Raw genomic sequence first — 12727 nt, 5'->3', positions numbered from 1 at the left:
GACAGGGCCAGGTGCATCTCTGTGAGTTCGAGGCCAGCCTGGTCTACAGAGCAAGATCCAGGACAGGCACCAAAACTACACAGAGAAACCCTGTCTCAAGAAAAAAAAAAAAAAAAAAAAAAAAAAAAAAAAAAAAAAGTTAAAAGGACTTAAAGTCCTTGGGATTTCCAGTGAATCACCAGATTGGCTGTGCTTGATGAGTAAGCGTTGTGCCCTAGGACTGTAAAACTGGTCCCAGACTAAGAAGAATGAAACAGTTCCATTCTTGAAAGACTCCATGCCTTTAAGGGGATCGGCCAATGATGTAACTACTCACTAGTAAACAAAAGAAAAAAAAAGGAGGAGGAATCCAAGAAGGCCTGTATAGGACACTCTCAGTAAGGAAAAGCACTTGCCAGAATTTAACAGGCATTCCTACTTTAGAAAAAATAAAGGAGCTCAAAGATAAACAAGAATTAGAAAGGGCTTCATTTTCAGCAAGTCGACCTGCGATATACCTAAAGCACCAGCTAAAAAGCCTGGTGCTTAAAGATTTGCCATCTTAAGAAAAGGGACATACGATTACGATGGTGCATGCCTATAACTCCAGCTACTCGGCAGGCTGAGGCAGGAGGATGGCAAGTTCTTCCTCCTTAGAACCGGTAGGTCTGAGACAAGGCCGCAGTGACCTGGGGATACACTGAGGCATTTAAAAGAGCATAAACACATAACTTGTGTTTGTTCACAGACGCCACGGATACTACACAAGCACACACAAACACAGCTATTAGAAAGCAGTGTGTATTTAGTAATAAGGCCACAGCATAAAAAGCCAGTGTCCCCCCCCAAAAAAATACTTCTATACACTATTTTTAAAACGAAATCCTCAAAATTCCATTTCCAACATCATGAACCTTGACATAGGTAGCAATAAATTTTTTTTAAAAGCATGAGCAAGCTCTATATCAAAAATTATATAATACTAATCATTCTAATTATACTGCTGAGCAACGTTCAAAGCCATCATGGGGAGAGGCGTACCGTGTTCATTGACTCGAAGACACTTACAATGAGTAAGGTGCCAATCTGCTCAAACTGATCTAGGGAGCCAACCCAATTTCATTTCAAAGTCCAGAGACTCCTCGTGTGGAAACGATAAGCTGATGCCAAAGCGGACATCAAAACTCCAAATACTGAGGAGAGCTAACACAACCTTAAGTAAGAAGCAAACGGGAACACAGCTAGGGTCCTCACAGGGCTGAAGCTTGAGTCTTACTACCAACTGACGTTGAAGAGGGCAGTGTGGTATCAGCCAACCATGACCAAACAGATCAGCAGAACAGAACAGATCACCCAGAAACAGACCCACCCATGGGAGCACTTGATTTTCAACACAAGTTCTGTGGTTGATCAGTGGGAATGGGAAGCTTGGACGACAGTGGTCCTGCAGTAACAGATTCGCATTTGTGAAGATGCTCTGAATTCCGGTTACATCATGGACATGAAGGTGACACACGGACAACAAAGTAAAAGTGAAACCACAAGATTCCAGAATAAAACACGTGAAGGTCTCGGCGAACCCCCCACAATAGACTTTGTAAAGAAGACACAAAATGTACAAATTGTAAAAGATGATGCTGACACATGGAGCTTTGCCGTAACTAAAAACTTCCAAATTCTAAAAAAATAAAATAATAAAAGCCTAAATTAAAAGCTTGGCAGGTTGAGGCAGACGGATGACAAGTTTGATGACTTACCTGGGCAACTTAGTAAGATCCTATCTCAAAAAGAGATGGTAAAAGAAGTCTAAGCACCAAGCGGTGGTGGTGCACGCCTTTAATCCTGGGAGGCAGAGCCAGGCAGATCTCTGTGAGTTCAAGGCCAGCCTGGTCTACAGAGTGAAATCCAGGACAGGCACCAAAACTACACAGAGAAACCTTGTCTCGGAAGAAAAAAAAAAGAAAAGAAGAAGCCTAAGCATGAGCAGAGTGTAGGTCACTTGCAGAGCACACACAAGACTCCGATGCCAATCCCCAGTAGGGAGACAAGAAGGGATGCACAGGGAGACTGGGAAAAACACTTGTCATACGTATTTACACAAAGGCCTCCCGTTAAGAAAACATAGGAACTCCCATAAATTGTGGTAAAAAGGCATTTTCATCTAACTTGGGGCTAGGGGCTGCCTCCATCGTGGAGTGCTCTAGACAGCAAGCATGAGACCCTAGGTTTTTTTTTTGTTTTTTGTTTTTTTTGTTTTTTGTTTTTTGGTTTTTCGAGACAGGGTTTCTCTGTGCAGCTTTGTGCCTTTCCTGGAACTCACTTGGTAGCCCAGGCTGGCCTCGAACTCACAGAGATCCGCCTGCCTCTGCCTCCCGAGTGCTGGTATTAAAGGCATGCGCCACAACCGCCCGGCGAGGCCCTAGGTTTAATCCTCAGCGGAAAAGAAAAATCACAAATAGTTCACAATGTTTGGAGAACAGGGCAGAAGACTTAAAGGAACACATCTATTAAAGAAATATAAATGGCAGAGAAGCCCATGAGAAAGTTCTCCACATCAGTAGCACACATATTTCAACCACAAAGCCACATTTCCCATCCACCAGAGCATTGAAGGTCAAAAAGAAGGATCACACCAAATATTAGTGAGAGCATGGAGGGCCTAGAACACTCATAGGCTGCAGTGAGGGTGTAAGAAAACAGGACCACTTCAGATAACCATCTTGAGACTCATAAAACTAAACACACATCCACACTGAGACCTATTGCTCTTATCAACTTACCTAAAAGCAATAAAAAGTGTGCATTCACAAAACTTAAGTTCAAGGATGCTTACAGAAACACTATTCATAATAAATAATGACAGGGAACCCCCCAAAGTCTAAACAAACGGGTGCTAGAGTTATGTAATGAAATATTATTATCAATAAAGATAAAAATACTGATGTGTACAATGATATGAATGAATGTGGTGGTAATCTAATTGTACTGAAATGTGATTTTGATTGTATGTTAATAAATAAAGTTGTCCGGGGGTCAGAGCTATTAGAGCCATAGCAAGAGTGTGGCGGTGGTGGCACACGCCTTTAATCCCATAGATATCTGTGTGTTCAGGGTCAGAGCTATTAGAGCCATAGCAAGAGTGTGGCGGTGGTGGCACACGCCTTTAATCCCATAGATCTCTGTGTGTTCAGGGATACAGCCAGCATTGGAGACATATACCTTTAAGACCTAGGGGGCTGTACATTCAGACAGTGGCGAGGCAGTCACGTGTTTGGGTTTACAACCAATGAGAAGGCAGAACAAAATACTATAAATAGACGAACAGCCAGGAAATAGGTCTCTTTTCGGGAAGCTGGGACACCACAGGCGGAAGGGTGAGATTCTAGCTCTGAGCTCTGACCTCTCGGCTTTCTCTTTTACATTGTTTCTGTGTTTCTTATTTAATAAGATGGTTAGTTACATCTATAAATGAATCCTTCAGAAATGATGATGAGCAAAAAGAAACTAGACCCCCAAAATGGCACGCTATACGATTCCATTTACACGAACTTCTAGAATGGGCAAAAACACTCCACAGGAGTGAGGAAGCATTGTCATTATTACCCTGGGCAGCAGGAGTTGCCAATAGAAAGCATAAGGGGACCCTCAGAAAGGCAGAGAGGTTCTGCATCTTGGATTGCAGAGCTGATTTACTGGGATATTTACTGAATTATTTGAAAGATCAAATTGCTCACACTGGATCTTTCCCTTCACCATACACAATTTTTGCCTCAATTTTCAAAAATGGTTTTTGGTTATGAGGGACAGTTTGGTAGCACCAACTAAAGCACAGGATCTCTCAAGGGATAAGAATAAAGTGGAGATTATGAAAAAGAGAACATGATCCTCAAATTTCTTTTAGAGGCAAACTAAAACCTGGCACAAGACCAGAACTCTGAAGTAGAATTTAATAGGCATGACTCAGAAGAAACAAAACAATCCCACAGTTCAGCTAGGAGACGACAGATAAGAACAAAAAGTCAGTGAGTGTGATAACAAAACCCAAGACTGACAGTTCTGCAAAAGACATTGAACTTGGCAATCTGAACGGGTAGACTTCTGGGCAAGGGAGTTCAGACAGCCCAAGCTACATGGGAGGTTTTAAAGCATGCTTCCAGGAATGCTCCTGCTGTAATTTCCATTGATAGACATTCCTCTTAATTATGGGCTGAAATTACACATGCACCAGAAACCACTCAAAACTCATTCTTACCTTCAGTGAAACTCCCTGTTAGGGTTATTACCACAAACACTTTCCCCTCGGGCTCCAGATCCACCTAGAAAGAAAAAAAAAAGAGCATATATTTTAATATTGAATTGCTTTTTGTGCATCTTAAATAATTCTTTAGAGAGAGGCCTAACTGCATAAATCACAGTCACAAACTGAAACTAAATCTTTCATTGCACAATAGAGAGACAAAGAAATAAGTGGAATCTTGAGAAACAGTGGAGCTGGGAAACCAACGATCTACTGAGAGCTTCCTCTTGAATTGCTTTCCCTCCCTATTCTGCATCGCTGGATGCACAGGAGCGAGCATGCACTTGCTTCTTGCTTCAGAGCCCCCACATCTTATGCACGTCTCTAGTAGGAGCAATTAAACCACACTGCAAGTAAGTGAGCCAGAGAAACAATGGCAACGTAGAAGGAGTTGAGGAAGTGTGGCTTAGTCAACTCCAAAGGTCTAGTTTTAGGAAGTGAAATGTCTGAAGAGTCTCCATCTGTTTCGACCAGTACAGTCCATGACAAAGATTAGTTACTTTTGACAGCTCAACAGCCATTGAGCTTATCTATCAGCTGAGACATCAAGACTGCATTCTAAAGACCCTCACACAGCAGGGCACCCGGGATGGAACCGCGCTCTGCAGACCTGCTGCATCTCCATATACCTGAGCTGGCAGGCTCTGACCTCTTCCTTCAAGATGCTAAACTCACTGTCCACCCACATTTCAAAACCCTGCAGCATGAGATGTTTGTGGATTAAAATGAGTGCATTTACAAATGTCCTCACATCCTTCTCATTCAGCTCATGGCTCCACTTCTGAAGCCTTTGACCTTTCCCCTACAAGAAGAAAGTCCAGCTAAGTATAGACATGATGACCTCTGGGGGCAGAACAGCACTTTAAATAAGCTGCAAATTGCATGATACAACAGAGGACTCCTGCACTGGAGGACCTGTCTGATTCTACTGCAGGTGCAATGGAGTGGCCCCGTCCTCCACCATCTGAACGTCCCTGTTCGCTGAGAGTTCACATGAGGCATTTCTGGCCCAGCTTCCATCACAGAACTTAACCGTGCTACTCATTGCTTTAATTGTATCTACAGGTAAACAAAGGCCCCTCAAAGTGCACTGGTCTTTGCTAGTCGCCCCCTTACATCACACTCCCATTGGATACTTTTCACAATACAATGTGACCGCTTTCTACTCCCTGAAGGCTTTTACCTCTAGACCGTGGCAGCCAGTTCTTAAATTCTGCCTTTCTCTGCACAGAATCTGTGCCCAGTGAGATTACCATGCTGCCAATCACTTCCATGCTCAAACTCAACCTGCCTGTATCGTGATGAACACTAACTTACAATGTCATGTTAACTACCTTGACGACACTTGCGAGCCTCCGCTGAGTGCTTCTGAAAATAACCGTCTCTGGAGAGATGACTACACAGGACGTCGGTGTCTCATTGTCTCCACTCTCCGCCTCGACTTGTTTCAAGTCAAAAAGATGTTATTTTTAAATGCCACTCCCTCACCTTCAGCAAAAAGGCCTGACAAAGAAGGCGTACGCACACTCAGCCCCACAGCACACTCCGCTGTGCGTGCTGGTGCAGCCACTGATAGCCTGCGGACAGACAGACTGCCCGGCCCCCTCTGCCATCCTACACCCACAACCAGCATGTGAACCTTTGCCAACAACACCCAGAGGACCCACAAAGATGGCCACTTCATCCCCACGGGCTGGGAGCTCTCTGATGGATGTCAGGAGGTCACACCACCTAGAGTCAGGTGCTCACACACAGAGAACCGGCTTGCCTCCTCATTTTTCCCAAGCATTATCATCATCATGACAGCCCAGTGTCAAGCCCCATCTTCAAGCCTTGTCTGTCTGAAGCAGATGTGCTAGGACAGGGGTCCCAAGCACAGGGTTTCAAACTGTAGGCCAAGGCTTAATCACAGGGATGGGAAAACAAGCTAGTATATTACATTGCAGGGATTTGTAAACAGAATCTCACAGGACAGAAAATGTAAACACGACAAGTGTTAAGGAAAAGCACTATTTTGTAAAACTTTGTGTGTACGTTTTTTTGTGTGTACACGTGTGCACATGGGTATACATGCAAACATGTATATGTGAAGGTCAGAGATCAACATGGGGAGTCTTCCTGCTCTCTGCTGTGTTTTTGAAGACACAGTCTCACACTGAACATGGAGCTCGTACCTGGCCAATGAGTTCCAAGAACCTACCTGTCCCTGCCTTCTACACATGCACGACAACTTCCACGTGGTGCTGAGAGTCCAAGTTCAGGCCCTCATAGTTGTGGACCAGGTACTTTGAGGATTGAAACATCTCCCCGGGCCCCAATTTCATGAACTTTTTGTTTGCATTTTGATATGCATGTAAGAGTGTACTGAGTTTTAATGTAAAGATGCATTCTCTACTGTGTCATAAAGAAACCTGATGTCTTGGAGCTGGTAAGATGGATTGGCTATTGTCACTTACTCACGGTGTCTGCTTTGACATCCCCCTTGAGAGCTGACTGCCTCCATCAACAACAGGACTGCTTTATTCCTGTATTTCACAGGAAGCTCTATGAGCAGAAATGGAATGAGATCAACGATTTCACTCGCTGACACAAGTTCTCCCCTCCCCAGTTCTAGTGGAAACTGTCTCTCCAATCAGACTGCAACACCTAGAGCAGCTCTTGACCTTTGGTTCAGCTAGCACCCTACCCCACTTACAGGGTGCACTGGTGACCTAGGATTAGTGAACCAGAGTACAAGTCCCAACAACTACCATGACAGACTGAGATGGTTAGCCATGTCAGCTTGACATGATTGAGAATCACTGAGGAGAACAAGCCTATGGGCACATCTGTGAGGCACTGTCTAGACTAGGTTAACTGAGGTGGGGAAGCCCACCATCCATGTGGGCAGTACCATTCCCTTGGCTGGTGTCCTGGACCAAAGGTAAGAGGAAAAAGCAAGCTGAGCACAGATGTTCATCACTTTGTGCCCCCTGACTGCAGATGGAATGGGACGGGCTGCTTCAAGTTCCTGCTGCCATGAATTCCCCACCACGATGGACTGTGGACCAAAATACTCCCTTCCTTGTTGAAGTTGCTCCTGTCAAGTATTCTACAACAGCAATACGTAACTAATACATCAGCCTAGAACGGACACCGTCCCTGTCTGGCTATCGGCGCAATGTAACTCTCTCCTCTTGGTCACTGCTAGTTCAAGTTTGGGTACGAAATTTAAGTAGATCCAACTAGGAATTCTAGATATGCAAGAAAGAGTCAATGTCTCACTTCCTGCTTAACTTCACTCTAGGACACCAACTTTGAAGTATCATCTGGCACCCTTGATATCGCACAAAACTAGAAGATGAGGTGAAGAGGAGAAAGCTGAGAGGTAGAAGGAGACCGAGTTTTGATACTATTTCAACCCATGGCTCCTGTCATGTTCTCATCTTCTTGAGTTTTCAATTATTTGGGCTCATAAACCACTCTTCCTATCACTCACACCCAAAAGTCTTACTCACATTCTAAGAAAAAGAGAAGACACCAAAAATATAACTAATACATCCCTTCTGCATGCTATCTCTTCACGCTCTGCCTCACTCCATCATTTAAATAGCTCTTCCAGTCTCATCTCACCCTCCTGTCAAATCCACCAACTGGTCCATCATCATCATCCACACACAAGCGTGTTCATCACAGTTGATTTCTCAGTAGTATTTGATCTTGTTGGCAGTTTCCTTCCAGACTCTGTCTCAGGACCACCGCTTCTGGACATCACTCTTTCAGGGCCCTCCTCACTCTTCTTTAGTTTTCTCAAGCTCCTGTAACACACTCTCTCATGCTCTCTGTCTCTCTGTCTGTCTCTTTCTTTCTTTCTTTTCTCCATGATCTCACTAGAATTGTTGTTGTTGTTGTTGTTGTTAATAACCACTCTGACTGGAGTGAGATGACATTTCACTGTGGCTTTGATTTGTATGTCTTCAGTGGCACTGCGTATTTTGGCCATCTGTATGCCCTCCCTCAAAAAGACATATGGTGGTTGTATCCACAGGAATCCATGTTGCTCTAATACCTCCTTACCCTAGCGCATCCTCTGCATCTGTCTGGGAGCAATGCCGGAGGACAATTAGACTCTAGAGCTCCATTTGTCCTCTCTAGTCTGTGGCCCTGCGTAAGTCATTCAACATCTCTGAGAGACACAGGGGGAAGTGTTAAATACGCAGACACCAAGACCCTACCAACAATCCACAGACTGAACTAACTGGGGAAAATGGGTGGCAGAGGGGGGCGGGGGAGGGGTGGAACTGATGCTTTTCAAAGTTCCTGAAGGCTCCAACGCAGTCAGACTTTGAACCATCACCTAGGAATCCTGAGTTAGGTGATCTCTGAGAACTTTAATGCTTCTGATTCCATGCTCGCCTGAGTTTCCAGTTACCACAGAATCACTGAATCTGCCATTCTTGTAACCTCCAAAACTGAACATCTTGGAGCCTCTCTAGCTCGGCATACCCTGCGGATCTGTCTTTTCAACCTCTGCAGCACTGGAGCATCCCATTCCCACAGGATTCTGTGTCTTCCAGGCGTGAGCACCCTCCCCAAAGCACACACAAAGCCAGCAAAGAACGTCTTCACCTGGCTATCCAAGGACCCTTTCCAAAGTGCCTCTCTCAGCATCCCCCATCCTTCCTGGGGCCTTCGGAATAAAACAGCCTCCTCTACAGGCTTTCAAGAATACATGGGTTCTCATTGGTGTGCCAATCACTAACCTTCCCAAACCTCTCTTTGCAAATTCCATCCTGTAAACCTGCTCTTCAAGTCACGCCTGTCCCCTCCATCCATTACGCAGCCACACCTCTGCTCCTGCGATGTGAGACTTGGGAAGCCTCTGTTTCTTCATATCACCTAATCATGCGTTGACACCTTCGCAGGATGCCTCCCAGCATGGGGCCACTGCCAGCTGCTCAGGATTTACCATTGTAAGGTTGTAAGTGGGATGGCCCACTAGGCACATCATAGAGGAGGAAAGTGCCCAGGAGCGGGGGGAGGGGGGGGCGCATGGCTGTCAGGTTCCCAGAGAGACCCTGATATCCACATGAATCCCACCAATCTTAAATTCTGATCTCCACCGCTATCTTAATGGCCATTCCTATTCTTGAATAATTAGCAAATTTTCATGCATCTGTATCTCAGCACTTGCTAGAAGTCGGCAAGTTCCAATCAGGGAGCTCCTGACACTTTGTTCTCCCAGAAGCACAGCAGAATTCTTGGAAGCATGTACCTACTCAACAAATACAGATTGGTTTGGTGTAGTGAGCTCAAAAGGAAGGTCACTTGACCTCACTGATAAAATAAAAAACAATGGTCGTTATTGCAGTATAAAACACAGAGCTTTATTTAAAAAAAAAAAAAAAAAAGTAACAGGGCCAATCAGATGGCTCAGAGGGCAAAGGCACTTGACCGCACCTAATAATATGACTTTGATCCCTGGACTCCACATGGTAGAAGAAGAGTATACCAACTCCTACAAACAGCTGTCTTCTACCTCTACGCCTGCACCATCACACACACACACACTCATGAGAGAGACAGAGACAGAGAGAAAGATACATGCACACACGTATGCACTCCACTCCCAAACAAATGATTAAATGCAAAAATAATAATAATAATAATAACAATGATAGTACTCAGACATATCAGGGTATATGGCCCACCACTTAGTTAATTACACTCAGCCAGCATCCCACCCCTACACCCTTAGCCAGAGTCTGTGCCCACAGCGGCATCCTTTGGCAGAAGTCGTACGAGTCGCTTTCATCCCTGGCTCAACCTCCATGAGGTGTTCTCTAGAACCCTCCTAGCATCAATGTTCCATGATTATAAACAGGCTTGACTAACAGCCTGTGCACACGACTCCAGGGAAACACTCATTTAATTAACCGATAATAGCTTATAATCATTTCCTTTCACAAAAGGCATTAGAATTGATCACAGGCAGGAAACCGCCATCTCCTCAATATCCATCTCAGCCTGGATTAAGCAGAGGAATCTGGCATATTAAAAGGGGAAAGGCTTTGATCTGAGCAAACGGTGTACAGTGCCTGTAGGCTGCATGAGAGACATCTACGAGAAGAAGGTCCATATACCTCAAATTACGGGCTAGGTGGCTCTTTTATTGCTTTTTTAATTCTTGCATGAATAGCAAAGGAACCTGAGACCGTGGTAAAGCATCCAATTGTTCCCCTAAGACTAAACCATCAAGCTTATGTTGAGAGTGCCAGTTCTTACAGGACTGTATCAGGGACCCATAGGAGATGGGACGCCTGTGTTCTCTGCTAAAACAGAGCAGCTTCCTCTTGAACGTCACCGATGTGCTGAGTCCTTACTAAGTCCCTGACCATCATCACCTCTCACCTTCACCGTCTGCAGGCTAAGTGCCACCGTGGCCATTTAACAAATGGAAAGATGGAGTCACAGTGGCGTTCCAGAACTAGCCACGGTCACCCAAGCCTGGAAGGCCAAGTCAAGGTTTAAATCCTGGAAAGATCCCCCACTCTTGTCTCATCAGCCTCCCTCCAGGCTCCTACAGCCCAGTGCCCATAGGTCTGTGTGCCTGCCTGCTGCTCAACCCAATGCCGGCCTGCGCATAAGGTCACCACATCACCGGCTCCTTGGAACCCAGCAAGATTTATGGCATCGTCACCTGAGGGTGCTTATTGCCCTCTCCCCACCCCAGTTTTCTAGCCTCACCTCCCTACAGCTGAGAACAGGAGTCAACCTGATGGCCTTGCTCCCCGGGGGCTCCCATCAGGAGCCGGAGCTGCTGAGGAGGAAGAAGCATCCATGCTGGGACTCGTGAGAAGTGATGGGTAGTTCAGGTCCCGTTAGTTAGTGGCTGGGGAGCCCACATCCCTCCAGTGGAAAGAGTTTCGGAGGGGGAGGCTGAGGCAAACACAATGGGCCTGCTCACTGTCTGTTGTCTCCACAGCGCTCACACTCAGTTTTATGTGCTTTCGGCACATGAAGAAGAGCCACGGCTGAAAAACCACTAGAAAACAATGACTGTAAAAAAAAATCTGACTGATTTAAAATGGAAACAAAAAACAAAAAACAAAAAACACTCCCGTTATTTCAGTGATGGAACTGTTGGTCATTCCTTGTCCTGCTAAAACTAGGCTCTGCTCTGTCTACGACTTGCAAAGACATTTGAAGACTCATAACGTTTCTGTTTCTAAAATACAAATGTTTTGAAGGCTCAAAACAACTCTTACACACCCCCTCCCAGCAGCTAAACACACAGAGTCAGTAGAAATTTACATTTGGGATCCCTCACAGCTCAGGCTCATTTTCTCTAACCTTTCACATGAAAAGTTTATCTTAAAAGAAAAGTTTTTCTTAAAAGAAAAGAAAAAAACCTTTTTCACATACACCCAAAGCAATTTTTCAAAGTTTCTTTCACACAATACAAAGGAATCAATAAGCAATACTGGATCATATCCCCGAAGACTAAAACGTTTTTTTTCTCTTCCAAACATAAGACTAAAAGCATAAATGACCCACTCTATATCATGGGGGTATGTGTGTGTGCCTGTGAGTGTGCACATATGTGCACACATTTCACTTCTGACTCTACTATTGAAGGAATTGAAATTGTAAATGAAACAGACACGTTATGGTTTTCAAACGCTTTCTTCTACAATTCTTCCCCCTAAATCCACAGGTATTTAATCCTGCAACCCTTTTTGAATGAAGATGGAGGCTCTGAGAGGATGTGCCTGGTTCATCAGGACAGTCAAGGCTTATGGTGTCCCTGAGGGACCAAAAAAAAAAAAAATGGACCACGTTCTTTAAAAAAACCGTCAAATGCTCTATCCACTCTTGAAACCAAAGTAGTGTCTCGGGCTTCTACTCTGCTCCAGTTACCCCAAGAGCTCACACCAGAGCAGATGCTGAGGTGGGAGAGGGGAACCCCACCAGCTTTATACACTCTCCATACCGCAGATCTCCCACAAAGAGCACTTCTGCACGAGTCCATTGTGTCTCTTTTCTGGTATTCTGAGTAGGGCGTTTTTTTCTGCTGGGTAAGGCCTTCCCAAATGAGATAAAAGGGGTGGGTGTCTCTGTAACCCTGATGGAGGGAGGATGTACCCATGCTTGCTCTTCCTATCCCATGGCCTCACAGTCTGCCGCTCTTTTATTAACCATCTTTATGGGTTCAGAACTGGACCTTTTTTTTTTTTTTTTAAAGGGGACTTGCCACAGGAAAGGAGAAATATTAGGCTAGGATATCTCAGTCCTAATGAAATAATTATTCCCTTGTGCCCCCGCCCCCAGCCCAACAGTTTAATCTAAAGATGTTGGATATCTTAAAATGATACAAATAATCCCAGAGTTTTTCTATACTCTTGCTTCTTATTTTCCATTTGTAATAGAGGAAGAAGGTAAAGGCCCTAGCAAAATCAAGCAAGTAATCAG

General features: G+C 44.8%; 1 protein-coding gene across 1 annotated transcript in view; it reads right to left on the bottom strand.

Annotated features, from left to right (window-relative positions):
* The window catches only part of Prkch (protein kinase C eta), a 210271-nt gene that overhangs the window by 140743 nt on the left and 56801 nt on the right, over positions 1–12727 (bottom strand). The window contains exon 2 of the mRNA XM_028858102.2: positions 4232–4295. Within this exon, the coding sequence (XP_028713935.1) occupies positions 4232–4295 (64 nt within the window). The remainder of the gene's footprint in view (positions 1–4231; positions 4296–12727) is intronic.

This window comes from Peromyscus leucopus, chromosome 14 (genome assembly GCF_004664715.2).
Source record: "Peromyscus leucopus breed LL Stock chromosome 14, UCI_PerLeu_2.1, whole genome shotgun sequence".
NCBI lineage: Eukaryota > Metazoa > Chordata > Mammalia > Rodentia > Cricetidae > Peromyscus > Peromyscus leucopus.
This window is presented reverse-complemented; position numbering and strand designations above follow the sequence as displayed.